Raw genomic sequence first — 27465 nt, forward strand, 5'->3', positions numbered from 1 at the left:
GGCCGGCCCCGCCCAGCCCAGCCCAGCCCAGCCCAGCCCGGTGCCGCGAGCCCCCCGCGCTGCCCCGGCGCTGTCCCGGCGCGGCCCCGCCCTCACCTCACGGTGCCGGTGCAGCGGAGGCGCCGCGGGCCCCCGGCCTGGCGCTCCCCGCGCGGCCCCGCCCCGGCCCCGCCCCGCGCCCCGCGCGGCCCCGCCCCCGCACCGCCCCCCCGGTGGTGTGATCGGGGTTACCTCGGGTCGGGCCCCGCGCGCGCCCCGCCCCGCGCGCGCCCCGCCCCCGCGCCGCTCCCATTGGCTGCCGCCCGGGCCGCGGCGGGGGGCGTGACCAATGGGGAGGCGCGGCGGGGGCGGGGCTCGTGGGGCGATGCCCGTGGTCTGAGCGCCGGGCGGGGCCGAGCCCGGGCTCGAACCCGCGATCCCCGGGACCCCCGAGACCGCCGGGACCCCCGGGACACCTGGGACCCCGGGACCCCCGAGACCGCCGGGACCCCCGGGACACCTGGGACCCCCGGGACACCTGGGATCCCCGGGACCCCCGCGATCCCCGGGACCGCCGGGATACCTGGGATCCCCGGGACCCCCGGGACCGCCGGCCCCCTAGGACACCTGGGATCCCCGGGACAGCCGGACCACCTGGGATCCCCGGGACCCCCGGGACCGCCAGGGCCCCTAGGACACCTGGGACCCCCGAGACCCCCGGGAGCGCCGAGACACCCGGGACCCCCGGGACAGCCGGGACAGCCTAGGCTGCCGGGATCCCCCGTGACCCCGGGACACCTGGGACAGCCGGGACCCCCGGGACAGCCGGGAATCCCGGGACCGCCGGGACGGGAGCACCGCTCCTGGGAGGGAAGCCCTCCGAGAGGGCCGGGCCGGCCCAGCCTGGACACGAGGTGACCGAAGGGACCTCGCCAATGCCCATCGGTATCTGTGGCTGGGGGGCCGAGCTGGACCAGGTTCTTCTCGGTGGCGCCCAGCAACAGCACAAGAGAAAACGGGCGGGAAGCGATGCACAGAAAGTTCCACCTGAACACGAGGAAGAACTTTGCTGTGCAGGTGGCACTGCAGACACGGCAGCAGGGTCTGGACGCTGCCCCGTGCCGCGTGGCTCGGGGACACCGGCCTGTCCCCACCGGCCTGTCCCCACCGGCCTGTCCCCGCCGGCCTGTCCCCGCCTTGGCACAGGCAGGGAGGACAGAGCTGATAACAGGTGGTGAGGGCACAGCAAAGCAGGGCACTGCCACTGCCCCTCCTGCTTGTCTTTGACCTTCAGCTGCTTGTTCAGCCGACGGACAATGGTTTAAAGAACTACCCCTCTAGCTTTTTTTCACGTTTTTGCGTTTTATTTGAACTCTGCGCCGTTACAGGGTTGCTGAAATTCAAATGGAACGAGTAGCACAAGTTTAAACGCTAATGCTGCTGGATCTGGTGACCTGCGCAGGCTGATCCTGCTGGAGGTGCCAGGGACCCCAAGGATCTGCACACAAGTGGGATCCACTGTTCCCAAATACAGATTATTTCCACCAAGGCAGTGCTTAGAAGGTGTGAGACTGCAGGAAACTGCAAGTGGTAGGATGGGTGCCCACTGCAGGCAAGAAATACCCAGAAAATCCAATTTGGGGGTTCGTAGTTAATAAAATTATTGGGGGAACAGACCATATCCTCACATCCACTTGGATCAAATCTGGAAAATCTGGGCATGGACACTTGTATTTATATCTCTGTAGACATTAATACATAGATATAGATATGTCTTTCACATAAAGAATCCTCCTCTGAGGATTCATGAAGGAGCTGAAGAGAATGTTTTTGGTGTTAGTTAATGGTCTCCAGTGCTAAATCCCAGCTGCTGCAGAAGTGAGGGGGAGTGCTTGGCTTGCTGAGGGGCCGGTCCCAAATCACTGATAATAACTACATGCAGAAGTTACCAAACCAGGAGGTTACAACAGCTGCTGAGTTCATCCTGGCTGCTGCTCCCAGAGCTCCAGGCCTGCTAAAACCTGCACCTGCACCCTGCCTGTCCGCCCAGCCCAGCGCATCCATCCAGGTACGAACACTGTCCAAACACTGCTGGGGGAGGGATTGCTTCACACACTGAAATCCTGCAGCAACTCCTCCATTCAAGGGCAAACAGAGGCATGGACACGTGGAAAAGAGCGAGTTAAAGACATTAACCTCAAAAACCCAGCACGGATTTGGAAGGAGCTTTTTTTTGGCTATGAAGATGGCGAAGGGGCTGGAGGGGAAGGCTGTGAGGAGAGGCTGAGGGCACGTGGAATGATCAGCTGGAGGAAAGTGAGGCTGATCCTCGTGGGTCCCTTCCAAGAGAGGAGATTCCATGAAGTTAAACTACTGACAGTGGTGGAGTGCCCACCCCTGGAGCTGTCCAAGGAATGCCTGGATGTGGCACGCAGTGCTCTGGGCCGGGTGACAAGCCAGGTTGGACTCGATGATCTGGGAGCTCTTTTCCAACATAATGATCCCGGGATTCAAGTCTGGGCAGGAATAATCTGCGTTTTAATTGTCTCACAGGGTTCAGACACACTTCCCAACGGTTTTCTTTTAAATGTTTGAATCATAACCACGTTCTGCTTTGGAGGAGGGGTGGTAAATGCACCTGACATTTCCTTGTCCTGCTCCAAAACTGGACACGGTTATTTACTCTCATTCCATGACTTCCAAGCATGTGCACTGTGAACTCGTGCCACTGCGTTCTCTCAAAAAAAAAAAAAAAAGGAAGTTTAGCCTTAGTTAATAAACTCCAAAACACACAGGGGGAATGTTTTTACCTCTCGTGATGCCAAGTGCTGGTTCCACCTCTCCTGACCAGGCTCTGATGACACCCCCAGTGCAAACACAGGACAGATCATCCCGGGTGAGGGGGTCGGTGACACTGCCAGCCTGGCACCACTCGTGTCCTGGCAGCCAAGGAACAGAGAGAAAGGTCAGATCGCTTTTTAAAGCAAAACACCGGCCCTCGAGGCTCCACTGGCTCCTGTTTTAAACATAAACATCTTCATTTAAATACTATCAGTGCTTATGAGAAAGCGTCCTGGATTCTCTGGAGCCTGGGAAACGTCAGCGGTTATTTGGGGCTGAACAGAAACGTTTCATCCTTCCATTCTCGGGGGCACACACCACGTGTGCTTACCGAGCACGGAGGAAAAGGTGATTTCCACCGCCACCGTGTGTCCGAGGCAGAAAACGCCGATGCCACAAAAAACTCCACCCAACGGCGCCGAGAAATCCCACCAGGCGCAGGGAGAGAGGCCTGATAGTGCTCCCGCTGATTTCTCTGCGTGTGGCCTCTGGGTTTGCTGGGCACAGCTGCCCCAGAACTCTTGTTTCACCTGGGGCTCAGCCCGCACTCCTGCACTGGGCTGAAGTTAGAGCAGAAATTATCAGCGAATAACTTCAAACAGCAAATGAAAATTGCCTCATTCGCTGAAACCTCCGAGGAGCAGCGTGTGAGCACTTAGTTCATTCCAGAGTATCCACCTGGAGTGACAAGGAGGTTGGGAGCTGAGCTGAGAGCCTTTGGAGCCGTTTCACAGGTGCCACGGAGCAGCCACGGGCTGGTGGCACCTTCAGGGCTCTGCTGAGCTGGAAACCACTGGAGCAGACTTCAGAAAAAAAAGACTTTTCCCGTCACTGCTCCCTCCAGCAGCCATCAGGGGGCTGTGGCTTCAGCTCAGCTCAGCCAGGAGATGTTGTGTCACTAAAGCCGTGGTCTGAAAATCGTGCAAGACCCCACGGATTTTTCATGTTCCTCATGAGTATTTTTTCACTCCCATGCCAGAGGCGTAACAGGAAGACCCTGAGCACTGAAATATCTGAAGTCCACGGCAAGCTGCAGCCTTCAGGACAGCATTCTTACCCTGCAGAGGCACCACCTTTCCTGGGAACAGCAGGAACCAGATCCCACATGCTGATTCCTTCCATTAACCACCCAGAGTCCCAATTCCCAGATGCAGGAAAAACCTGTTAGCAGAAGCAATAAATATTTCATTGACATTCCGCACTTCGCCTCTCCCAAATTCTGATTTTTTTTTCCCCGTATCTTTGCACGTGCGCTTGCAGCCTGGGCAAAAGGAAAAGGAAATAACCGCCAGCATTTTTAATTTTGTCGGTAAATAGTTCAGAGAAGGAGCAGGAGGGATGGACAGGGAGGAATGGCTTCAGACTGCCAGAGGACAGGGTTAGATGGAATCTCGGGAAGGAACTCTGCCCTGTGAGGGTGGGGAGGCCCTGGCACAGGATGCACATCCCTGGCCGTGTCCAAGGCCAGTGGAAGCTGTCCCTGCCATGGCAGGGGCGGCACTGGATGATCCTGAAGGTTCCTGCCCACCCAAACCGCTCGGGGATTCTCTCTGTTATATCCTGTTCCAATCCCAGGCAGGACCAGCTCCTCCCGTACCTGCTTCACGAGGCCATCCACAGTGCCACGGCAGCCCTTTCCCCATGAAAATCCGCCCTTCGCCACCTCAAGAGCTGGCGGGATGCCCCCGAAGGCCGGCCGCCGTCGGGAGCCGGGGGGAGCCGCTCCGGTGACGGCGGGAAGGAGCGCGGGGCTCTCTCGGGCGCTCAGAGGGGCCCAGGGCCGTTCCCCGCGGGCCCCCGGTGCCGGTGCCGCCGTGCGATCCCCGCTCCCCGCCCAGCCCCGGGCCCGGTGCCCTCAGACCCCGCTGTGAGGGGGGGGGGGGGGGGGAGGGCGGGGCAAGGGGCGGGCCCTGCGGCGGCGCGCGCCCCGCCCCGGCGCGTGCGCACGGCGGGCCCCGGCGCGCGCGCGCGCGGGCCCGAGCCCGACCCCCGCCGCCCCGAGCGAGGTGAGAGGCGGGCCCCGGCTCCCTCACGGCTTCCCCGCGCCGCCCCCAGCGGGCCGCACCGGGGCCGGGCCGCGGCGGGGGGGGGAGCGCGGAGAACGGGGGCTCGGGGGTAGCCGGGGGTGGGGGGGGCGCGGGGAGCGCGGCGGCGGGAGCGCGCGCGCGCTTCTCACGGAGCCTCGCGGGCCGCGGCGGGGCCGGAGGGGGCGGGGCCGCGCGGGGGCGCCGCCTGGCGGCGATGGGGAGAGGGGCAGGCGGGGCGGGAGAGGGGAATTGGGGATGGGAAGGGGAATGGGAGCATGGGGATATGGGGATATGGGGATGGGGATAGGGATGGGGAATTGGGGATGGGAACGGGAATGGGAACATGGGGATATGGGAATGGGGATATGGGGATGGGGATGGGGAGATGGGGATATGGGGATGGGGATATGGGGATGTGCGGATGGGAATGGGGATACGGGGATATGGGGATGGGAATGGGGATATGGGGATGGGAATGGGGATATGGGGGAGTGGGAATTGGGATATGGGGGAGTGAGGACTGGGAATGGGAATAGGAATTGGGAAGTGAGGAGTGGGATGGGGAAGTGGGAATTGGGATATGGGGAGCAGGGACTGGGATGCGGGGAATGGGAAATGGGATGTGGGGATTGGGATATGGGAGAGTGGGGATTGGGATGTGAGGGATTTGAGAATTGGGATAGGGGGAGTGGGATACGGGAAGTGCTTCTGGGAGGTGCAGAGCAGTTCCTTGCCCAGCAGCTGCTCACAGCCCTGCTCACACGTCCGTTCCCACTGGAACCCTCCCTTTGGGGCTGCATCCCCACCACCCCACAGCTCCGTGTCGGACTTCTCCCCACAGCCAGAGGAGGGACTCTGTCCCGTGTGGAATGGGCTCTGGAGGCTGCTGAAGCCCTTCTGCTTGCTGCTCAGGGACACCCTGGGAGGATCAGACCCGCGAGGGCTGTGGGAGAGGCAGAATTCCCTTCGGGATACCCGGTCTGGGACGAGGCTCACGCTCCTGGTGCTCGAGGCCAGCCGGGTTTTGCCCCAGGGAGCACGGCCAGCACCGGGGGAGGATGGAGCGCCTGGCCTCCTTCAGCAGTAAGTGCCAGCAGAGAATCCAGCTCCCACACCTGCTCCTGGAAAACCTGCGTGGCACACGGATTTCTTGGAGCAGTGGGATTTTGGAGTCACCATCCCTGAAAGGGACCAAAAAATGAGTGAATGTGGCACTTTGGGGGCGTGGTGTAGTGCTCACACAAGTGATTCGGTGTGAGTTTTGCCTTATTTTTCTCTTATAATTGAGCTGGTTCAAACCCATTTTCTTGGAAAAAGTCAGGATCATGGAATCCCAGACTGGTTTGAGTTGGAAGAAACCTTAAAGCCCATCCAATTACACCCCCTGCCATGGCAGGGACACCTGTCCCAGGTGCTCCAAGCCCTGTCCAACCTGGGCTTGGAAACTTCAGGGATCCAGGGACAGCCACAGCTCCTCTGGGCACCCTGTGCCAGGGCCTTCCCACCCTCCCAGGGAAGGATTTCTTCCCAATTCTCCAATCTAACCCTGCTCTCTTTGAGTTTGAAGCCGTTATAACCTGACAGTCGTATTAATTTCGTTGCACAATTGAGTTCATTCAAAATCCATAGAATCACAGAGCATCCTGAGCTGGGCCCACAAGAGCCATCAGCTGCTGGGGCCGGGCACAGGTGGGTTTGGGGGCTGCCAAAGCAGTGCTGTGCTTGTGTGACAGGAGATTTCCTCTGGTTTTCCCAGGTGACCCTTTTGATAAGCCCCCGTGCCGTGGCTGCTCCTCGTACCTGACGGAGCCCTACGTGAAGTGTGCTGAGTGTGGGCCCCCTCCCTTCCTGCTGTGCCTGCAGGTGAGTGTGTTCTGGCTTGAAAGCAAAACCAGTCAGAGAGTCCAAGTCAGAAATACAATTTTTTAGGAAGAGGGAAAAATAAAGCAAAATCCATGCAACAATACAAAAGAAAAAAGCCACTGACAGAGTCAGAATACAGCCTGACACCCCTCTGGCCAGCGTGCTGGTAGCAGTCCAAATTGGAGTGGCTGCAGTGGCAGATGTGGTTCTGTTGGAGCAGTGATCCTGTAGAAGGGTGTAGTGTTCCTCTGTAGTGTTCCTCTGAAAACCCAGCTGTTCCTCTTGGAAACCTGTGGGAAGGCTGAGTCTGATGTCCCCAAAACCCAGGTTATATCCTGGTAGGAATGCTTGGCTCCTCCCTCTGGGCAGAGCGTCCCACAGTGGGATGTTACAGCTCTTATCAGTCACCAGTGACATTCAATAGCCCATTATCAGCAAATGTCTCCCCTGAGAGAGGATTGGTCGTGGAAGAGATAAGGAAAAACTGCCCACTGAACAGAAGACAGCTGCTGCACAGATGGCAATAGAAAACATCTTGCTTCTCAAGCTGGGACAGAGTGCCAGCAGCAGGGCACAGCTCTCATTGCTCTGAGGGGGCCAGCCAGGGCTGTCCCAGTCATCTCTGCTCCCTCCAGCAGGGACCAGCACACCCGGCACAGGGAGATGACAGAGGGGGTTGGGAGGTAGAGGATTGAGACAGCAGGTGGTCAGAGAATGAAAGTGAAGAAAGGGACCAGTGAAAAGCTTTTCAGGGCAGAGGTAACACAGTTCTGATCTTTTGTTCTGCAGTGTTTCACCCGAGGATTTGAGTACAAGAAGCATCAAAGTGATCACACTTATGAGATAATGGTAAATATTCCTTTTGGATAACTCCTACTCAATCCTGGGCTCTCACTGCTTCCCAGGAGTGAGGGACCCTTGCTTACTCATACTACACTGAAAGGTTAAGTGATGCAATTCTTTGATTCAGAGGTTTTAAGCTATTAAAAAAAGAAAAACATCCACCTGGAACAGAATGGAGTAGTGGAGTCATTTACAGCTGCATCTTTTTGTTGTGCCTGGATAGCACAATGCCCCTCACTAGGCTTGCAGTCCTTCAGCCAGCTACATTGGCTTCTGTTCCTCTAGGCTGTTTCTTCTTCCTCCAAATTAATAATTCTTAAAGTCTCCAGTAATTTTACTGTGTTTCAGGGTACAACATTGTGCAATTACAGCTGGGAGACACAACTTGTACCAGTATTTGCTGTGGTTGATGATCCAGTGCCCTAAGCAATCCAATAATTATTCAATCAGGTTTTGTGAAAGTTTAAAACTACCAGAATTATCTGCTGTGTCACCCCGTGGTTCAGAACTTCCTTGCCCTTTCTGAGGTGGGTTGGAACACAGGCTCACAGTTTGTTCTGCTTCTTTCTTCTCCAGACATCTGACTTCCCTGTCCTGGATCCCAACTGGACAGCTCAGGAGGAGATGTCTCTCCTGGAAGCTGTGATGGACTGTGGATTTGGGAACTGGTGAGAATTCTGTGGTTCAGCCAATTTCACTCAATGATGGGCAGTTTTTCCTTTCCTTTCCCTGGATCTCACTGTTGAATTCACCAGTGCACATTGACTGTTCAATGACTTATTGTGGGTGAGACACTAATTCAGCAAAGTGCAAGGCTGGAGCATCAGCTCCTGTTTTCCTGGTCTTCTCCTTAATTAAAGACAGTTGTGTTAAAAGTACAGAACCCCAGAATTCACAGAAGCAGAACTGAGAGTTCCTAGGTGCACGTTGCTGTCAGAAGTAGGGTTGATAACTGGTTACAGAGTTTGCCATTACCTGGAGTCAGTAAAGTGTGTTAAAAGCTCTCAAATAGCATCAGTAAACTTCAAGCCTGTTAAATATGTGGTACAGTCCATCAGCCAGAGGGTTTCCCATATGAAAACAGTGAATTTCATTGTTCATGAGCATCCAGAAATGTTCCCTGGCACAAACATGTGAGTGTTGGTGCTGAGAATGTGAGTTCAGGCACCATCACAGGCCAGTCCTCTGCACACAACCAATCTCTCATCCAAAATTATCTTTTCCCACCAGAGAAATTTAAAAAAAAAACAACATTTCTGTGGTTTTCACACGAAGCCTCCCCCTCTCCCCGCTCCAGGCAGGACGTGGCCAACCAGATGTGCACCAAATCCAAGGAGGAGTGTGAGAAGCACTACATGAAACACTTCATCAACAACCCCCTGTTTGCCTCCACCCTGCTGAACCTGAAGCAGGCAGAGGAGGCTCAGCACCATGAGACAGCCATTCCCTTCCACTGTGAGTATCCCTGCCCTGCCAAGGCTGGAATCAGCAGCTCTGGGGAGGACAGGCCCCACAGATCCTGTCTGCTTTCATTCCCAGAGGGATAACCTGTTCTGGTAACTGGCCTGGGGAATGTCAGGAGCAGGGTTCTCTTCACACTGGATTCATTCCTGGGTGTATCAGACAGACAAGGCTGCCAGTTCCATGGGGAAGGCAGGAAACAGGGGCTGACAAAAACATCAGGGCCTCAAAAGCAGAAGTTCCTGCACAGCCAGAGCACACAGAAATCACCCCAGCAGAAGTTCTGGATGTTTTATCCATTGGATTACAACCCACCCCAAAGCTCCTTCAGGTGTGTCCCTCAGGAAAAGTGCCAGTGTGGCTCTCACCCTGCACAGCAAAGGGAGCTGAGCAGGGATTTCTGCCTTCAAGCATTCCCTCTGCTCCTGTGCACATTGCTGTGTACACACTCTGTCCCAGGCCTGACTGCTGATTTAATTTGTCATAAAATCACCCCTTTCAGCTATGCTGATTTCACACCTCTCTCTTGAAAGCTGCCTGTTAAAAAAGTCTGCAGCAAGTTCACAGATTCTCAGTTTTCCTTGCATTTCCCATCTTTAGCATTCCCCCAGTCTGGCAGCTGCTCATTGCAGAGCTCCTCAGCCTCCCTGGGCGAGGCAGTTGCTGCCTGTCTGGGGCTTTACATTTCCCACTGAAGTGCTTAGAGCTAAACAGGAGGAACTGGGCAATTTTGGTTCTGTCCCTGGCTGTTAGTGATATTTTTATGTGCCCTGGGCCAAGACAAACTCTTGTGTGCCTCAGCCTGCTTTATCTGTGCCGTGGGACACACAAAGCTCAGCTCCTGCACGAGTGCATTGTGAGCCTCAGACTATTATTGTCTGTAAAACACCGAGCTCCTCAGCTGGGAAGGGCTGTAAAAACTGGGAGTTCTCTGCCTTTAATTGCAGCCCTGTCAATGGCCCCCAGAAGAAGGCAGATTTAACACTCCTGTTGCTATTAACTAAAAGAACCTGCACGCTGAGCCCCGGGGATCTGCAGAGGTTTAGAGGGGGATGCTGAGCTCCAAAATGTAAAGTTTACGTTTTATTACCTGTTTATTGCCTTGAATTTGTGTTTGACTCTTGAGAATACTACGAAGATCTCAGACTGCTGCATTTTTCTCTGAATGATCTCTGTCTTTTCTGACTATAACACTGAATAAAAGCCCAATCAGGGTATTTTTCTTCAACTAATTATTCCCACTTTTCCTGCAAAATAAACGTTTATTTACAGATCCTTAAAAGAAGATTTTCAACAACTGAAAAGCTTTGTTTTTTGCAGCTGCTGATGATCCCCCACGGCCCACCTTTGACTCCTTGCTCTCCAGGGACATGGCTGGGTACATGCCAGCCAGAGCTGACTTTGTTGAGGTAAGAAAGACTCTCCTCCTGTTATTTTAAATTTGCTGCTGGGTGCAAACCCAGCTCACACACCCCTGTTGGCCCCTGCCTGCCCTTGCTCTTCATGCAAAAGCATCAGAGGAGGGCGCAGGGCTGAGGGATGCTCTTAGTCCTGCGGTTAAGTTTGAGTTTATCCCGCGAGGAGCAGGGAGCTGGGCTCTGATCCTCCCTTCCAAGAGATACTCGTGATTAAAGCTCTCTGTTAATGAAGGGTTTGGTGCCAGAGGTGGCGCTGGTGGCCTGCAGAGCCAGGCCGGGCAGCAGAGGCTGCACGACGTGCTGCTGCCACCAGATGTCCAGCTGTCCAGCTGTCCAGCTGTCCGGCCCTGCTGGGCACTGGGAACTGGCTGCTGGGCCAAAGGATCAGCTCCAGCACTGTCAGCTGCCTGAGGGGAGCACACACACTGCTCCAGACATCACCTGGGAGATCTGCGTCGCTCTCCATGCTTTGGCCATGGAAAAGGCCCCAGTTCCTGCTCCTGTCCATGGAGGAACGAGTTCAGCCATACAGGGTTGTCCCTCTGAGCACAATCAGCACCCAAAAATCCCACCCAAGGCTCTCAGGCACGTGGAGGGGACTCCTGAGCCAGGCCAGGAGTTGGACTTGGTGGTGTTTGTGAGTCCCTTCCAGCTCAGGGCGTTGTGATTTCCACCCCAGCCAGGGGGTGATGACCTGGTTAATTCCCAGCATCCTGCTCCTGCTGCAGCCACGGGGGTGCCTTCACACACATTTCCCCCAGGTGAAGCTGCCCTGGGCTGTTTGTTGCTCAGGGATGGGACCTCATGCCCTGTGTCTGAGTAAACATCTCTGTCCCCAGTCCTTCTGCACCTTCTGAAACCTGAGGCCAATATTTTAGTGCTCGTTAGTGACAATGTGTTAATCACCTCTGAACAGGAGTTTGACAACTATGCTGAGTGGGATTTGAGAGATATTGATTTTGTAGAAGATGATTCAGACATTTTGCATGGTAAGTGCCATATTTCTGTACCCAGCCTGAAAACTCTTTCAGATGCCTGTGCAGCTTTTCGTTGGGTGTCTTTCTCCACACACTTTCAATGTATGGGGTTTCATGTTTGGGTTTTTAATGCATTAAATCTATCAGGGTAGGTGTTAAAGCAGGCAGCAAGGAGGTGTGTAGCTTGTGTGAAACACATTAAAAGTGCTGGACTCGAAGCTCTGTGATTTCTCATACATTCAGCATGCCCTGAGTTAGAGTAGCATCAGCTGTGTGTGACAACTTCCTTTTTATTGTGAAGATGACTTTATGAGCCCAGTGCCTGCTCTGAGTCTCTGTGAACATGCTGCCTTAATCACATGAAATAACAGGAATTACTAAAGTGACATTTTAATCCACAGAGAGGAAAAGATCCTGCTTTTCCCCCCGTTTGTAAGTACACACAGGGTTTAAAAGTGTTGTGTTTGTGCCTCAGAATTCTGCCATCTGTGTCAGGCAGTTCTGAGCTAAAGCCTTTGCATCCCTTGGAGACAGACAAATCCTTGTTACGTACAGACAGTCTTGGCAAAGTTAAAAAAGCCAGTTTGAAGTTGAGCAGGGCACACAGGAGCTTTAGGAATGCAAACTCCCCTGGCTCAGGGCAGGTTCTGAGAGTCCTGTGTCAGCCTCTCCCCTTGCAGCTTTTATTGAGGGGGGACTGGCTTGAGGCCATGGCAGGGATTCCTCCTGCCTGCTTGTCGCTGTTGAGGCAGGGACAGGAATGAAGAGACTCCATCTTCAGAAGGTAAAGAATGATCTTTATTCAAAAGCACCTCTCTCTTTTATAGAGAACATCCTGAACATTAATTCCATTGGTCTTACAGTAAAAACATTTCACCTGATTGGTACACTGGACTTAGGTCAGTGTGGCAGAACAGATCTATGAACAATATGAATGGAAAACAAGATAACAGATTGTTTATATTCTTCCTGGACTTTTTCCCAGGCTTAGCCTGGCAGAAAACTTTCTCTTTTCTCTCTGACTGAACTGAGAATATCCACACCAGCTCTCTGCTGTTTCATCCTATTCTGGGTGCTGCTGAACTGAAAAAGCAAAATAATCTCCTACTTCTGCACATTAATGATAGACCCACGTTCAGCCAAGGGGCTTTGCAGCACTCCCCTTACACCTGCCCTCCTCCCAGGCACACTTCAGCCCCTCTCCTGCCAGGTCCCATCCTCCAGGAGCTCTGCTAACTCCTGCTGCAGCTGGGTCTGCCTGTGCTCCTGCACGTCCTGCAACAGGGACTGCCACAATCCACTTATAGGAGTTCACAATTTAATTGTGTCTTGTGTGAAAAAATACTTCCCCCCAGTCCGTCCGATATTTTTGCCCGATAATTTCATTGGGTGTTCTCTGCTCCATCCTTCAGCTGTCTCCAGTGTTTGGGAAGAGATGTCAGGCATTTGCTGTGTGCAGACTGCCTGCCAGAGGTTGTGGAGCGTGACCAGCTGCATTTTGGATCTCTTAGCCCAGGAACTCTGGCATCTGCCTTGCCACAGCTGTCCCAGATCTGCCCACGTGAGAGTGAAAGCCTGGCACAAATGAATCCCAGGGTCCAGCCAGCTTTTTCCCTTTCACATGAGGCATCTTGGGGAGAGCAGGAATTCTTTCCTAAAGAATTTGGAGTGAGATCTTTCACTTGTGTGATTTAATGCGAAAAAGGGAAGGAGCCACATCCTCCCTGTGCTGCAGTTTTGAAGGGCTCAGCTGCCCTCTTTGCTTGGGAGAATTTTGCAACCCAAGTGTCGGAGCCCACGGGGCAGGAAATGGCTCAACAGGGGCTCCTGAGAGCTGGGGTGGTCTGAGGAGCTTTGGGGGTGGGCAGGGGGGGCTCTGAGGCAGCCTGGGTGTGAAGGTGGAATTGTGACACAGGGGCTGAACACATTTCATAGCCCAGAGAAACCCAAACGGGGCCTCACAGCCAAGACTAAGGCTCAGGTGGGGAAGAAAATCCTCTGTTTGTTTTCCTGCCACGCGTTAAAACCTCACTGGGCTCAAGATTAATTTTTTGAGAGCGACTTTCATCTTGCATCTTCTGCAAGTCACTCAGGCTGGGCCCTGGAACAGCCCAGTACAATTTCTGTGGTCTCTCCTTCCTTCTCCTGGTGCACCAGTCACTGCTCAGTGCTGCACATCCCACAGGAATATTTGTGCTTCCACTGGAGTGGAATTGCCCCTTCTTCCCTTTCTCCCACATTTCTTTTCGTAATATTTTGTAAAAATTATTTTTAAGAAATTCTAGATCTGAGCTGCTTCACCTCTGTTTTCTGATGTGTATCTTTTATATGATATTTATATTTAAAGCTTTATCTCGTGTATTTTACCTGTCACATTTCACTGTGTCACTCTAAACAAGTTCTTGGTATTCCCACAAGAAAATCCTATTTATTACAAGGTGGGAAGGCTCCCAGGCAGCTTTTTTGGGGAGCACAGAACCTGTACCTGCTGCCTCCCCAGCTCTCCCCACCTCACAGGAGGTCACAGACATCATTCAGTCTCTTCTTGGTATTAGTGAGATGGCAAAAAATTGTATGAAATCTCTCATATTTCAGTTAAATTCTGGAATTGTTCTCTTTTGTTCAGTGCTGGCAGTACAGTAAGGGCATGCAAATATATATTGCAGTTACACAAAAACATAATGGACAGATCAAAAGCACCAACCAGTTACAAGCCTAATTCAACCCACAGTGCTTGAATATTTCATGAACTACAAGTTTTCATCAGGCTGAATTAGAACATTTGTAATTTATCTTTTTCCCAGCTTCCCCCCCCACCCCCTTCTCATGTAAATGATTTTTCACTTCTAACACTGCAAAGTAATTGCTGAAACCACAGATTTAGAAGCGAGTGGAAATAGGCTGCAACTGGCAGGGAAATTTGATTTTGAGCTGCATGGCAGTCCGTGTCCTTCCTGACAGAACACGGTGTTTACTCTGCTGTGGAAGCTCTGCCATGCTCCAAAGGCAGAAAACTGCTGCCATGGGTCCTGCTGTGCTCCAGGGTGCCTGGATTTGGACTGCAGCCCTTCAGCTTGTGGCCAGCCCAGCACACACTGCTCCCACTGGCTGTTTCCTGGGATTCGTTTGCATTCTTCCCATTATCTGGGCCTCTCCTGCCAAGGCAGGTTCTCTCCCGTGGAACAAAGCTCTCACTCATTAGTGTTCCACAAACTTTCCTGCACACCAAGAGAGGCTGAAGAGGAGTGAAAAGCAAAGAAACTGTTTTGGACACACTCTGGAGAAACCAAAATCTTTGGGGTTTTTTTTGTTGGTTTTTTTTTTTTTTGTTGTCTGTTTTTGTTTTTGTTTTTGTGGTGTGGGTTTTTTGTGTGTTTTTTGTTTGTTTGTTTGTTGGTTGTTGGTTTTATTTGGGTTTTTTTTTTTAGGTTTTTTTTGTTTTGTTTTTTTGTGGGTTTTTTTTGTTTTTGTTTTTTGGGGTTTGTTTTGTTTTGGTTGGTTGGTTTTTTTTGCTTTTTGGTTTTTTTTTTGTTTTTTTGGTTTTTTGGTTTTTTTTGGTTTTTGGGTTTTTTGGTTTGGTTTGGTTTTTTGTTTGTTTGGGTTTTTTTGGGTTTGTTTTTTTTTGTTTTGATTGTTTTTTTGTTTTTTTTTTTAATGGAGGAAGGAGCCTTGAATTGCTGCCTATCAGTGGGGCCTTCAGAGATGCAGCAAGCACAGCAAAGAGCCTTTTCAGAGCCCAGGGTGGACACTGAGCACGGTGCCAGCTTGGATTATCTCCCACTGCCAGCACAAACAGAATGCTGCCTCCCTGCAGAATCCATGGAGAAGAGCCCAGGCTGATCATTCTCATTCCCCCAGCATCTCCTCTCACATTTCCATGCAGTGTGTGGCCCTGGAGTAGTCAGAGTTGTTCATGCATCCCAGATTTGGGAATCGCCTGTCCTGGGTGAATCTGGCTACTGAAAACTCCAGAAGGGCATGTGGCAGCAAATACTAATTTCACTGGGAGCAGAAGCTCCATTTTTTTCCCCCTTCATTTGTTCCTTCCTCTCCCCAGCTGATCATCATTTCTTTAGAATGTTGTGTACCCAGGTGAAAGCATCAAAACTCCATGGTTAGAGGTGCATAATTACTTGTGATATTTATAGAGGTGCTCCAGTGCAGTTTCTGCATGTACTTATTAAGTTCTGCCCACACAAACCCCAGAAAATAACAAGTTGGCTGAGCTTGCAGAGGGTTTGAAAACTACAAAAATATTTTCCCTAAATTGGCTCCAATTCCAGCCCTTCCTAATGGATTTCATTCATGTTTAACTTGCTGCATTCCCAATTTCTCGTCCCCACATTTTAGCACGGAGGAGAATTTGCTGTCTCTGCTTGTTCTTAAATTAGGAAACTTAAATCCCTCACTATGAAAATACACGATGATGCTGGAAAATGCAAGGCATTTGGAAAAACAAGTAAGAATATTGCAGCACCCCTCAGAATTCTGTCTCATACAGAATCCTTTACTCTTAGATTAATGTCAGAGCAATCTGGGACAAACTGAAGGGTTTTTTCCTTGGGATCAAGCTCCTGAGTGAATCCCCACAGCCTCTGGGCTGTTTGTATGAAATTTGATTACCCAGAGGGATGCAGGGATGAATTTCCCAGACCCTGGGGGCTTCCCGGTGTTTACACCTACACACATATTTAAGATAGACACATAACCACACTTCTTAATTGCATTATTAATTATTAATCTGAGAGTACAATCAATAAACTGCCACTATCAGTTTTGCTCTTGCTGTGGAACTACAGAGTGAAATGGATCCTGGGTTCTGTCCCCCTTGGGCCACCCTGGTTCCCCTTTTCCCAAAATCTGGTTGTTGTGTCACAGCCTCTAAACCACTGCCAAGCCTTGAGCCTCTTCCTTCTGAGAGCACATGGAAATTATTAACATAATTTTTTTAAAAACCCACTGAAAATCAGCCACCTCTACACTCATTTAACCACCTAGAATTTGTGTGTTATCTAACAGAGCAAGGGAAGGGAAGGTGATAGGTGTCTCTTTATCTTGTCTTTCAAGAATTTACCCCAAGAAAAAGTTTATTAAGCTAATGGCTGCAGGAGAAAGGAGCTGCAGGCTGTGGGAGTGGCTCAGCCAGGCTGCAGACAGGTTTGATTTGGGGAAGGATGTGGTTTCTAATGAGCATGGCTTTTCCCTGGGCTTCTTCACATTGTCCTGAACTACTCTTTGTTCTCCTGGCAGACAGATAAGTTTGGAAGTTAACAAGCTGGAATCTTCCAGATGTCTTTAACAACTGCAGCAAAGGCTACTTTGAGTCCTCACAGTCAGAGCTTTTTGGAGTCTCCTCTTTAAATCCCAGGCTGCCATGGAAAAATGCCTTTCTCCTGTGCCACTGGTGGCATTTACAGTCCAGCTCTACCCTGTGCTTTAGCAGAGGGAAGTCTGTCTCTCTCTGAAGCTGGAAATGATGTTCATGAGACACTCATTACCTCTGAATTTGGAAAGACAAGTTATAAGATGCTGTAGATGTCAAATCTGTGCCTAAAGAAGCAATTTCCAACCTTTAAAGTGATTGCAGCTCCCTTTGTTCTGGGCAAAGAAGCCTTTGCCCAAAGATGGCACCTCAGGTCCTCAAATCTTCTCTCGGGAGAAGGAACTTGGCTATTGCATGTATGAAGGAACAAATATTTGCTGGTAGCAAAACAGTCCAGGAAGGAAGAGGAGAGGAGTTCTCAGGCCCTGCCCAGGTTCATGCTGACATGAGTGTATTTACAGTGATGAATTTGGCAGGAGGAAGCCAAAGAAACCTTCCCCAGGTAGCAAGGACTGCATTGAGTTGATGCCCCTGTAAAATTGCCTCAGGGTTTTTAAACCAGCAAAGCAGTGACCATTTCAGCCTAATGTGAACATAAAAGCTTGAAATTCAGCCTCCTGCAGCGATTGCTCATGAATTCTTTAATCTTTGTGTTTTGCAGCTCTGAAGATTGCAGTTGTAGATATCTATCATTCCAGGTTAAAGGAAAGACAGAGACGGAAAAAGTGAGTTTTCTAAGCAGTCACTGTGGTTTTCCCTTTCCCTGTGCAATGCTGATGGATTACACATCATGAATTTCCTGCCAGACTCTGACTGATTGCTGGACCCCCACTTTTCCCCCAGAAATATTTGCATCGTTATTTTTAAATCCTAGTGGTCCCTAAGTTAGTTTTCTGCACTGAAGATAACTCAATTGCTGACGTGGGCTTGAATAATTTATTCAGCTCATTTGACAGCGTTCTAGAATGACTCAATCTATTAATTAAATTAAGTTTTATTATAACTTTGAAGTACTTTGTTCAATATTTAAAATGATATCTTGCTGGATTACTCCATGCTGGAAGAATTAGTGATTTGAAGTGAGGCTGCTCCAGTCCTTCTCATAAAACTAAAACAGTTCTGCTGAGTGACAGGAAGGACTGACCTGGTTCTTTATAATTCATAAATAAAAAGTATTTATGTGGTGTAATTTCCATGATGATCAATCTTGTCATACTAAAGGAAAGTGCTGCAGGGCTCTCCATAACTCTTGTGGTTACACCAGTGTCAGGTTTTGTGAAGTTTCAACAACAGGATGGGACAAAAAATTTGGAGAATGACACAAAAGTGCTGATGCCACTGTCAGAAAGGTGACTCTGCACGGGACAGGAAGGTTTTGTGCACAGCAGAGGAAATGTCAAGGATTTTACAGAGCAAGTTCTGAGCTGACCTTGACAGCCCAACTCTGTGGTATCTTATTAGCCAAAGTGGAGTCACCACAGAGCAATGAGCACGTGGCACTGCTCACTGTCACACTGGTGACAAAGGGATTTATCAGGCACCTGCTCTTCCTCTGCTCCTCCCCCTGATCCCAGCAGGAGCAGTTCAAACCCAGAGTTACCTCCACCACCTCTTTAAGTCCCAGGCTGCCATGGAAAAATGCCTTTCTCCTGTGCCAGTGGTGGCATTTACAGTCCAGCTCTACCCTCTGCTTTAGCAGAGGGAAGTTTGTCTCTCTCTGAAGCTGGAAATGATGTTCATGAGACACTCATTACCTCTGAATTTAGAAGGACAAGTTATAAGATGCTGTAGATGTCAAATCTGTGCCTAAAGAAGCAGTTTCCAACCTTTAAAGTGATTGCAGCTCCCTTTGTGCTCAGTGCTATGCACACCACTGTCCAGAATTTACCCTGATTAAAGACACACTGCATCATGTTTCCATTCCAGCCAGCCCAGGGCTTATGGAAATTTCATTCATGCTTAGTTTTAGACTCCTCTGATGGTCTAAATCAAAGTTCCTTCTGAAGCCTTTGTGTTTGTGAGGCAATGCAGGAGTAATGGCCTTCATTAATAGAATTTTCTTTCATTTCCAGAATTATAAGAGATCATGGCCTGATCAACCTCAGAAAATTTCAGAGTGAGTATCAGGTGTAACTGCTTGACTTCAAAGTGGCAAAACTTCTCACATTCACCACTTCCAGGTCACCAGTGTGGTTTGTTCATACTGGAACACATTCAGATGTTCTAAATTCCAGCAGATTTCCTGCCCCAGCTGTTTCCAGCTGTATGTCTCTAACTAATCCCAGCTCAGTGTTTCAGTGATTGCCTCAAACTTGCTCTTCAGAAGCACTTCAGGCTCTGCTGATGGGGAAAAGGGGGAAGGTGAAACCCAGGCCTTTTAAGTGCACCTCACTTGTGAGAAACTGAACAACATTTAAGTATCACCCTTTATGCCTTAAGGACTTTAAGGGCTGTAACTTTTTGTTGCTTTTTACTCAGCGATTTGTAGTTGTGACACCAAAAACGTGGATTTTGAGGCAGTCCCGAGGCTGGGGCTCACACCAGCCCCCACAGAGGTGTTTTCTCCTGGCAGCAGGAGTGGTGACATGTGGCACTTTGCCCCCCTGTAGTTCTGGAAAGGCGCTACCCCAAGGAGGTGCAGGAGCTCTACGAGACCATGAGGAGGTTTGCCCGGATCCTGGGGCCCGTGGAGCACGACAAGTTCATCGAGAGCCACGCGCGTGAGTGCCGGGGCTGGGACGGGCTGCACCACCTGCCTCCTGCACACATCCCTCTCCTGGAGGCCTGGAGGTGGCTTTCCTCCTCCTCCCCCCTCTGACTGCCTCAGGAAAACAAATACATTTGTGGTTGGATGCGTTGAATGAGCAGCCAGTGGGTTTTTTCCACTAAAGTGTGTCCGAGCTCTTTGGTTCAGTTTGTGGCTGACTGAACATTCTGGTCACGTGTTAGAGGTAATATTTTTTTATCTAAACACCACTGTTTATTTACTGGGACTCTGTATCAGGGGAGGAATAAAATCCCTATATTTTGACTGTCTGGAGAGATTGGGAGCTGGCAGCAAAGTGAATTCTTTGAAAGACACACGTTAAAGTATTTAATGTCACATAATTACATAGTGCAGTGGTCATTATGTCCTTACCTTAGGGGAGAGGCATTGTTCCATCCCTGAATCATCCCATAGCCTGCATTTAGGCAGATTCCAGTCAGAGTCACCACATCCTGCTTCATTCTGTGACTTAAACTGGGACAGTTGTTGCTCATTAGAAAGAACAAAGCATTTACGAAGTCGTGCCCGTGTTTTCAGGACACCCAGTGTGAAATACCAAAGGCATGATCCTGCCAAGTCATGAGTCCTGCATGGGAGTGCTGCTCCTGGAACCTGGTTTTGTTGTTGTAGAGGCTGCAGGTCCTCAGGTGAACCTGGCAGTCAGGGACAGGTCTCCTGACTACACAGGTCTCCTGAGCAGCAGCAGGAAACAAATTCACAAGGAAACTTGCTCCCTGTAAAACTGAGCAGTGCTGGAAGGCAGCTGATGAAAGCAACAGACAGGAAATATCTCTGAGCAAAGGAAACATTTCATAATTTCATCTTACTGACTGAAGGAAAAAAAATTGTCTGCAAGGAAAAATTTTGGAAGGTCGAGCTAGGAAAAGCATAGTTCCAAGAGAATATTTGATGTATAAGGAGCCTGGCTGGAGTAGTTCCTCAAAGGTATTGAAATGCCTTCTGGAAATCCCACATTATTGTTGTTTGCCTTGACTAGGGTACGGCAAAGGGACTATCAAAGCATGAAGAGAAAATGCCTTTTCAGAGCACAGAAATTCTAGAAACCAGCTGAAATCTGTGACCAAGGAGCATGGGGACAGAGAGAGATGGAGATCTTGTGGAGGGAGGTTAACCCTGGCTGTGGTTTGTGTGTTCAGAGCTGACCTGTGCAGGCAGATGACAAAGAGCCACACTCCCAGTCCACCCCACTGACCCACTTTTGCTTTTTTGGTTTTCCCTCCTGCCACCTCGTGGGGTCCAACAGTGGAATTTGAGCTGCGCAGGGAAATAAAGAGACTCCAGGAGTACAGAGCAGCAGGAATCACCAATTTCTGCAGTAAGTACCTGATGCATTATTCAGCCCATTCCCATCCATCAAGGAAGGGAAGGATGACTTTACAACATCCAGGATGTGTTGAATAAAAAGGCACTTAGTTCAGAGAGGCCGTGGAACTGAGCAAGGCTTCAGCAATGATGCACAGTCCAGCTGGGCTGGTTTGGAGCTGATCTGAGCCATCAGTGTGGAGATCACAGTGTCTGACACAGCTCTGCTCTGGGCACCACTTTGCAAAAGCTTCATTAAAAGATATTTATGTCATGGCACAGTGGTCTCAGGGCTTTATCTTGGGATGCTTTCACTGCCTGTCGACACGTGTGATATCTGGAGAGAGGCCTAAGACCTCCACATAACAAAATGGCCTGTTTGATCCTGGAATTAGATCATGGAAGCCTTTTCTGTTTGGTTTTGGCCTGAAATTAACAGGGGGAAGGGTGCAGGGTGGAATGAAATCCCTCCTGGTGCCAAGTAGTCACCACGAGGGAGAACAGCAGAGGTTGGGCCAGAGGCAGAGAACTTCCCAATATCTCCTGAAGCAGGGACAAGGTAAAAAGCACCCAAAAAAGGGACTTTTTTGGGTGAGACAGGTGGTGAGGGCAGGCTGTGTGTGTGCCACAGGTGCCCGGACCTACGAGCACCTGAAGAAGAGCCGGGACGAGGAGCGGCTGAAGCGCACGATGCTCTCGGAGGTGCTGCAGTACATCCAGGACAGCAGCGCCTGCCAGCAGTGGCTCAGCCGCCAGGCAGACATGTAAGCACTGCCACGGGAGCCTGCCCCATCCTGGCAGGGCCCCATCCAGCTGGGATGGGCTTTGGAGCAGCCTGGAAGGACGTGATGAGCTTCGAGGGTCCCTTCCAACCCAAACCTTCCTGGGATTCTGTGGTTCAGTTTGCATCGAGCACATTTTCCTGCCTGCTGGTAACAAATCCGTTCCCAGTTTATCAAAGTGGGAGCAGCCTGCAGAATCCAGAGGGGCAGAAGAGTGGGTGACAGCAATAAGTGCTTGTTGAGTGCAGGCAAAGGAGGGACTCAAACCCCTCAGTTTTCTCAGATTTGTATTTCAGGAACTGAACTGCTGTTCATAAAGTCACGGAGGGAAATGAGCTCTTTATGGATATTAATGAGGGCACAGCTGATGCCTGAAATATTTCAGATGATTTTAGATGTAGCAGCATTATTAATGTGTCATCAGCCCGCATGAGCACTTGGATTTAAGGAACAAACCTAAAGGAAGTGCATCCTGTGTGCAGGAGATGGTTTGGAACTTCCCCACTCAATCTCCACTGGATTTTTAATTGTGTGCCCCTCCACACTTCCTTGTTGGGCTTTTTAACAGGTTTCAGACATATTTTTCAGTGTGGGAACACTAAGTATTTATAAATCCTGTTGACTCCTAGTCAGGGCCTGGGTTATGCAAGTTGAATTGTATAATTATTACAAGTTGTGGAAGGAGCACTTTCAGGGTCAATACATGCAGTTATTCTTAAAAAAAACATGAAGGCAATTTGAAAATTTCCTTTCTTTTCAGTGATTCTGGCCTGACTCCCACAGTACCAGTTCCTTCAACTACAGGTAAGTGTTAGCTGATATCTGCCAAAAACCCAGTAATATCTCTCTGACAGCCTTTTTCTGACTCTTTTTCTCATGTGCAAAAGTGTCAGTCCTCAAGCCTCACAGTTAAGCACTGCTTAAGTCAACATTACATCAATCTGCAAGTCATTCCACTCACATATCCTGCAGGATTTTTTGCTGAATTTCTAGATTTTTCTGACTAGAGGTCAAAACCCATCCTAAAGCTACATTAGCAAGATGGGAAACAAAAGAATTTTCACAGTCTGTAAGCACAAATTAGGATTTTTTTCCACCAAGAGGACCCTATCTTCTTTCAGTGCCCAGTAAGGACAGATTCAGGGGTTAGGCAAGGTCCTCATGAGCAAGACTTGAATAAATTCCCATCCCATTTGTTGAGGTCATGGGGTGACTGAGACTGGGATAAAGTTTTACTACGAGGTTGTTAAATGTGGCCAGGGAAAATGGCTTTGGCTCTGTCCCTACACCCAGTTTTTTATGTGGATGCTGTTAAACCACTTGAATCAAACCTCTCAGAGGTGGACACTGGGTCTGTACGTTCTTCCTCATTTCTTCCTGCTAAATTTGGGTCAGGATCCCAAGCAGTGAGTCAGGACACTACAGACTGTTCTAAACCTGTTTGGTGATTGCTAAGATCTGGCATTTTGGAGAAAAAAACAGCTTTGTATATCTCAGAGTCTGTGAAGGGAGGACACTGTCTTCCAGCTGAAGGTCTGGGATGAGGGATGAACTTCCTTTTTTTGTCAAGGATCCAGTGTCCCATGAAGGGGATTCTGTTGCCTGTGGAGCTGTGATAGCTCACAGTGTTTACAAGCAGCATCACATGTGGAACAAAACCCAAACAAAATACCAAAGAGTTGCTAATTAAGCAAGCATCCTGCCCAGGGATGCTGAGGAAGAGCTGCCACGTGGCTCTAATTAAAGGCTGCATCACTCTGAATATGCAAGAGGCCAAATTAATGCTTCACTTCTAGATTCTAAGCTCTTGACTTTGCAGCCTTGATATGTTTTCCTGAATGTAGTTTGTGTGTGTGCGTGGTATTTTCTGGGTTTATAAAAGAGTAAAAGTGAGTTCTGTCGTGTCCCTCCTAGCACAGTCGCCCCATGCCATGGGAAGAGGGAGCAGTGCTGAGAAATCACTTCCTTTACACCTCCCACAGACTCACACTCCAGCTTCTCCCCAGTCCCCAGCTCCCTCTGCTCAGGCTCCTCACGCCCAGCCAGATCCCTTCTGTTCCTGCAGATGCCCAGGAGGCACAGAGACTTCCCAGTGCCAGGGGCAGGACCTGGCCAGGGCAGGGTGCTTGGGGAAAACCTTTTATTTTTGCACATTTCCCAAGGTCTCATCACTTCTCCAAATTTGGGGAGTTATCCTAGGATAGAGATCTATCTCTAACAGTGCTAAATATGCAGCCCACAGGGGTGAGAGACTTTTTCCAATGTGAATAAATAACCCAATTTGTCCTGAGCTCTGCAAGTTGCAAAAAAAAAAAAAAACACCCAAAAAACTATTAGAAAAAAAACGGCAAACCTGCAAGCAGGCAGCCCTTGTGAAAGTTTAGGCTGTGCCAGGTAATGTCCAGTAAAGTAAATAATAACTTATAACTGTTGTTTATGTAATTACATAGAAACAATAGTGAAAGTGAGAAATACCAGGTGACCTTGTGATAAATATTCCTTTGGAACTGTTCATCGTAGCAGACAAAAAAATCAATCCCCAAACTGCACCTGCCTTGCAATACCTGCATCATATTCAAAGGCATTTGAAGAAAACTCTGCCTCATAAAGTTGTCAGTAATGCCAGAGAGAAATTGGCTGCTTAATCACACCAATAAAAAGTCTCATCATCCTTACAAGGTGCTGCTTTCAGCACACCTGGCACACCCTCCCTGGAGCTGGGATAGGCAGGAGGCTCAGCCCAGCTGAGCCATGCCTGATGCCAGTCTGACACAAAGCTTTTGTCTTGCAGTTCCTCCCAAAAACCAACAGCTCACGAGTCTCATGCAACATTCACAGAGCTTCAAATTGCAAAACCAGACCTCGTGTCTCATCAGCAGAGCTTTCTGCTGAGCCCTAAATAACCCTGTCTGTAAACACTTGGCTCAAGCTGGCTTGAATTGCCTCCCTAACAGAGCAGGCACCTCCAAAGTGCTCCCGTTCTCCAGCTTTTCCTCTCCCGTTCCACAGGCAGGCGGAGTGCCCCACCACTGAACCTCACCGGCCTGCCAGGCACAGAGAAGCTCAACGAGAAGGAGAAGGAGGTGAGGAAAGGATGGAAGGATCATCTCTATAAACTGTGTCTCCACAGCACAGGGCTGCCCACACCACGTGTGGGGAGCTGTGAATGTCACCTCAGTTACAGGCCCTGACTACTCTTCCTCCCTCACAGAAATCATTCAGGTTTTCCAGCTGGCTTCTTAATCTCCTGTGCTGCACATACAGCACAAAGTGGCTCATTTAGCAAAGAAAGGAGCAGAGCACCAGGATGTTACTTGGTGCTGTTACAACATCCATCTCCCTGCCTGCTCTGTGGGGCTGGGCTGAGCACAGGGGTTAATTTTTCCTAATGAGCACTGGTTGTCTTTGAGCCCAGTGCAGGCCTGTCCTCTAACTCAGTGAACAGCTATTGAAATAAGAGATTATTATTTCTTAATAGAGGTGTCCTTAGGCTGCCCCGGGCAGGTTGCAGTGCCCGTGAAGCACAGCTGTACCTCAGCCTCCCCTCGCTGCGTGTTCCCTTGGCTGGAGCTGGCAGCTCTGGGAATCAGCCCATGGCTCCGTGTGGAACTGGCATTTCTGCTCCATTCAGCACGGCCATGATGGTGGCAGGACATCAGTGTGTGTGTGTGGAATCTGATTTCCTGGTCAGCTGAGACAGAAAGTCTGAGGGCTGAGGAATTCTGCAATTTCCTATCCGTGAGGAATGAGCATGAAGCATTTCCTTATTAAAGGGAGGAGACAGACAGTTTCTCCAGCGGGAGCAACGCCGTGCTCCTGGAAGGCAGCTGGAATTTGGGAGCTGAGCAGGAGCTGTGCAGCCAAACAGCTCAGGGGCTGTGCACAGCCATTCCTTACCAAACTTCCAGCCACGGAATGCCTTCCCTGCACAGCTTCCATGCCAGGCTTGTGGAGGAGGAGCTGCTTTTGTAGAAGGTATTAGAGCCCGAGTCTGCAGGGGATTAGCAGCCAGATGCCCTCCCTGGCTCCCAGCCAGCCCAGTTGCTGCTTCCAAGTCTAGCATGTGTGCTTCCCGGGCTTGGGAAGGAGCAACACCCACACTGGACACACTCAGAGCTGTGCTCCTGCGAGCCCAGGGCTTGCTTTCATCCTCCTCCTTTATTTTTCCACCAGGAATGTTTCTGAATGCAGCCAGCGGGCTCCTCCCTTCCCTACCTGTGGATCCAAACAGCTCCTCATGGCATTCCCGTGTGCCTCCCCTGTGCAAAGAAACGCTGGAAGTGTTCTCAGGAAAATATTCCCCGTGCTCCTCCCCCAGCAGGGCTCTGGGAATGGAAGAACATGACAAGTGTTGGTGTTTATTAACTTCACCTTTTGTCTTGCAGCTCTGTCAGATGGTGAGGCTGGTCCCTGGAGCCTATTTGGAATATAAAGCTGCTTTAGTGAACGAGTGCAACAAACAGGGAGGCCTGAGACTGGCGCAGGCTCGAGCCCTCATCAAGATTGATGTGAACAAAACCAGGAAAATCTATGACTTCCTGATCAGAGAAGGGTACATCACAAAGGCCTGAGCACAGGCAGCAGTGCTTGGCTGGAGCAGGCAGATGTGGAGAAGCTTTGAAGTCGCTTTGACAGCGCTGAAAGATTTCACCAGTGTTGAATGAAGGACATTTCCTTTTGTTTAAAACCTTTCGGGGCTCTTTTTTTTTTTCCTTTTTTTTTTTTTCTTTTTGTAAAAACAAGTAGGGAGCTTTGTTAAATTGCATGAATGCTGACATTTGTCTGGGTTCCTTCTGGCTCTGCTGTTGTCAGGATTCCTCTGCCTCGCAGCACTGGGAAGGATCACGTGCCATGTAAGCTGATCTTAAACGTGAATGGGCATTCATTCCTCACACCTCCCGTGGCTGCAGAGAGGATCACGGTACCTCTGTGCTGATGGTGACAAAGAATAAGGACACAGTCACACTTTTTGCAGTACAGGGTATAGAAATGCAGTCCCTCCCTCCTTGTGTTCCTTCCTAAATCAGCAGCAGCTTTCAGAGGCGACAGCACGTGCCCGAGGGTGTAAAAATAGAGCTTGCAGTGGTCCAGTCTTTTTAACTTAATTGTGATAAAGGATGGGAAAGGACGTGGCAGGGAAGCTCCTCAACAGTTGTTACTTTTATGTGGTATTAGCACATATCCCAGCAGGAGGGCTCTGCACACACCAAGGAGCTTCAGCTGCTCCCCCCTCCATGATTTGGGGGTGTCAGGTTAAATATAATCCCTCCATTTCAGTCTGCTGCTCGTCGGGAAGGCTGGGAGCTACAGCCACTGCAGCTTTTGGGAACAGGGATAAAAAGGTTCTCGGGACCCTGATGTTCTCCCACAAAAAAGGAGTGAAGGGCACGAAGCTCCTGTTTGTGGGGTTTTATTCCCTCAGCGTTGCCAGCGACGCGCCTGAGGAGGTGCCACAAGGCACTGCTCAAACACAGCCCCCATCCCATCAGCTGATCCAGGAGCTTCAGCACCAAACGTTGGGATTTGGCAGTCAGTTGGATGATGAAGATGGTTCTCTGCAGGTGCAGCTTGTGTGTTTATTGAACAGTAAGTTGTTTGTCAGACAGCTTCCTGCTGAGGTGTAATGCTGGAATAATGTCCCACAGGAAAGCTGGGAGCCAAAGCAGGTGAGGTGTTGGATGCTCCCAAGTTTGGGATCTCATGGAAGAGCCTGAGCCACAGCTGCACCAGCACCTATCTAAGGTGTTGAGCTTCACGTTGTTGTTTGTTCCCCAAGAGTAATTATCCTGTGGACATGAGGCGCCATTGAATGTGAAGTATTTTGGTTTGTAATAAAATCAAAATGACTTGAAACAATCTTA

The 27465-nt window shown here is 50.2% G+C and overlaps 2 protein-coding genes and 1 long non-coding RNA gene across 10 annotated transcripts in view; 1 reads left to right on the forward strand and 2 right to left on the reverse strand.

Moving 5' to 3' along the window:
- ACACA (acetyl-CoA carboxylase alpha) overlaps window positions 1-148 on the reverse strand; it is a 101656-nt gene extending 101508 nt beyond the window's left edge. For 2 of the 7 annotated variants that reach the window (XM_053995978.1, XM_053995977.1), the window contains exon 1: window positions 97-128. The gene's annotated coding sequence lies outside the window, so the exon portion shown is untranslated. Of the gene's footprint in view, window positions 1-96 lie in introns of all 7 variants that reach the window. The other 5 variants (XM_053995985.1, XM_053995984.1, XM_053995979.1 and 2 more) reach the window with 4 other exon arrangements.
- Window positions 149-1685: 1537 nt separating this feature from the next.
- Window positions 1686-4702, reverse strand: LOC128817432 (uncharacterized). Its single transcript, XR_008440194.1, has 4 exons — window positions 4418-4702; window positions 3878-3981; window positions 2790-2918; window positions 1686-2716 (listed from the first exon to the last, which is right to left on the reverse strand). It is a non-coding gene; the product is annotated as an uncharacterized LOC128817432 (long non-coding RNA).
- Window positions 4703-4766: 64 nt separating this feature from the next.
- TADA2A (transcriptional adaptor 2A) lies at window positions 4767-27465 on the forward strand. Of its 2 annotated transcripts, none has more exons than XM_053995863.1 (16): window positions 4767-4826; window positions 5689-5930; window positions 6604-6710; window positions 7500-7559; window positions 8130-8221; window positions 8851-9008; window positions 10335-10423; window positions 11349-11421; window positions 17394-17457; window positions 18805-18848; window positions 19342-19452; window positions 20764-20835; window positions 21454-21586; window positions 22365-22408; window positions 24614-24687; window positions 25990-27465. In XM_053995863.1, exons 2-16 carry the CDS (start codon window positions 5906-5908, stop codon window positions 26173-26175), a joined length of 1332 nt encoding a protein of 443 aa, XP_053851838.1. In that variant the 5' UTR covers window positions 4767-4826; window positions 5689-5905; the 3' UTR covers window positions 26176-27465. The 2 variants fall into 2 exon arrangements, 1 of the variants encoding a protein (XP_053851838.1); XR_008440182.1 differs by lacking the exon at window positions 4767-4826 and having other exon boundaries at window positions 5528-5930; window positions 25990-27165; window positions 27250-27465.

The sequence above is a fragment of the Vidua macroura genome, chromosome 20 (assembly GCF_024509145.1).
Source record: "Vidua macroura isolate BioBank_ID:100142 chromosome 20, ASM2450914v1, whole genome shotgun sequence".
In the NCBI taxonomy this organism is placed as follows: domain Eukaryota; kingdom Metazoa; phylum Chordata; class Aves; order Passeriformes; family Viduidae; genus Vidua; species Vidua macroura.

Excerpts from the sequence above, each read along its gene's own strand:
- TADA2A (XM_053995863.1), top strand. The coding sequence starts at position 5,906 with ATGGAGCGCCTGGCCTCCTTCAGCA. Across the intron at positions 10,424-11,348 it reads CCAGAGCTGACTTTGTTGAG|GAGTTTGACAACTATGCTGA; the intron begins GTAAGAAAGACT and ends ACCTCTGAACAG. Across the intron at positions 19,453-20,763 it reads GTTCATCGAGAGCCACGCGC|TGGAATTTGAGCTGCGCAGG; the intron begins GTGAGTGCCGGG and ends GGGGTCCAACAG.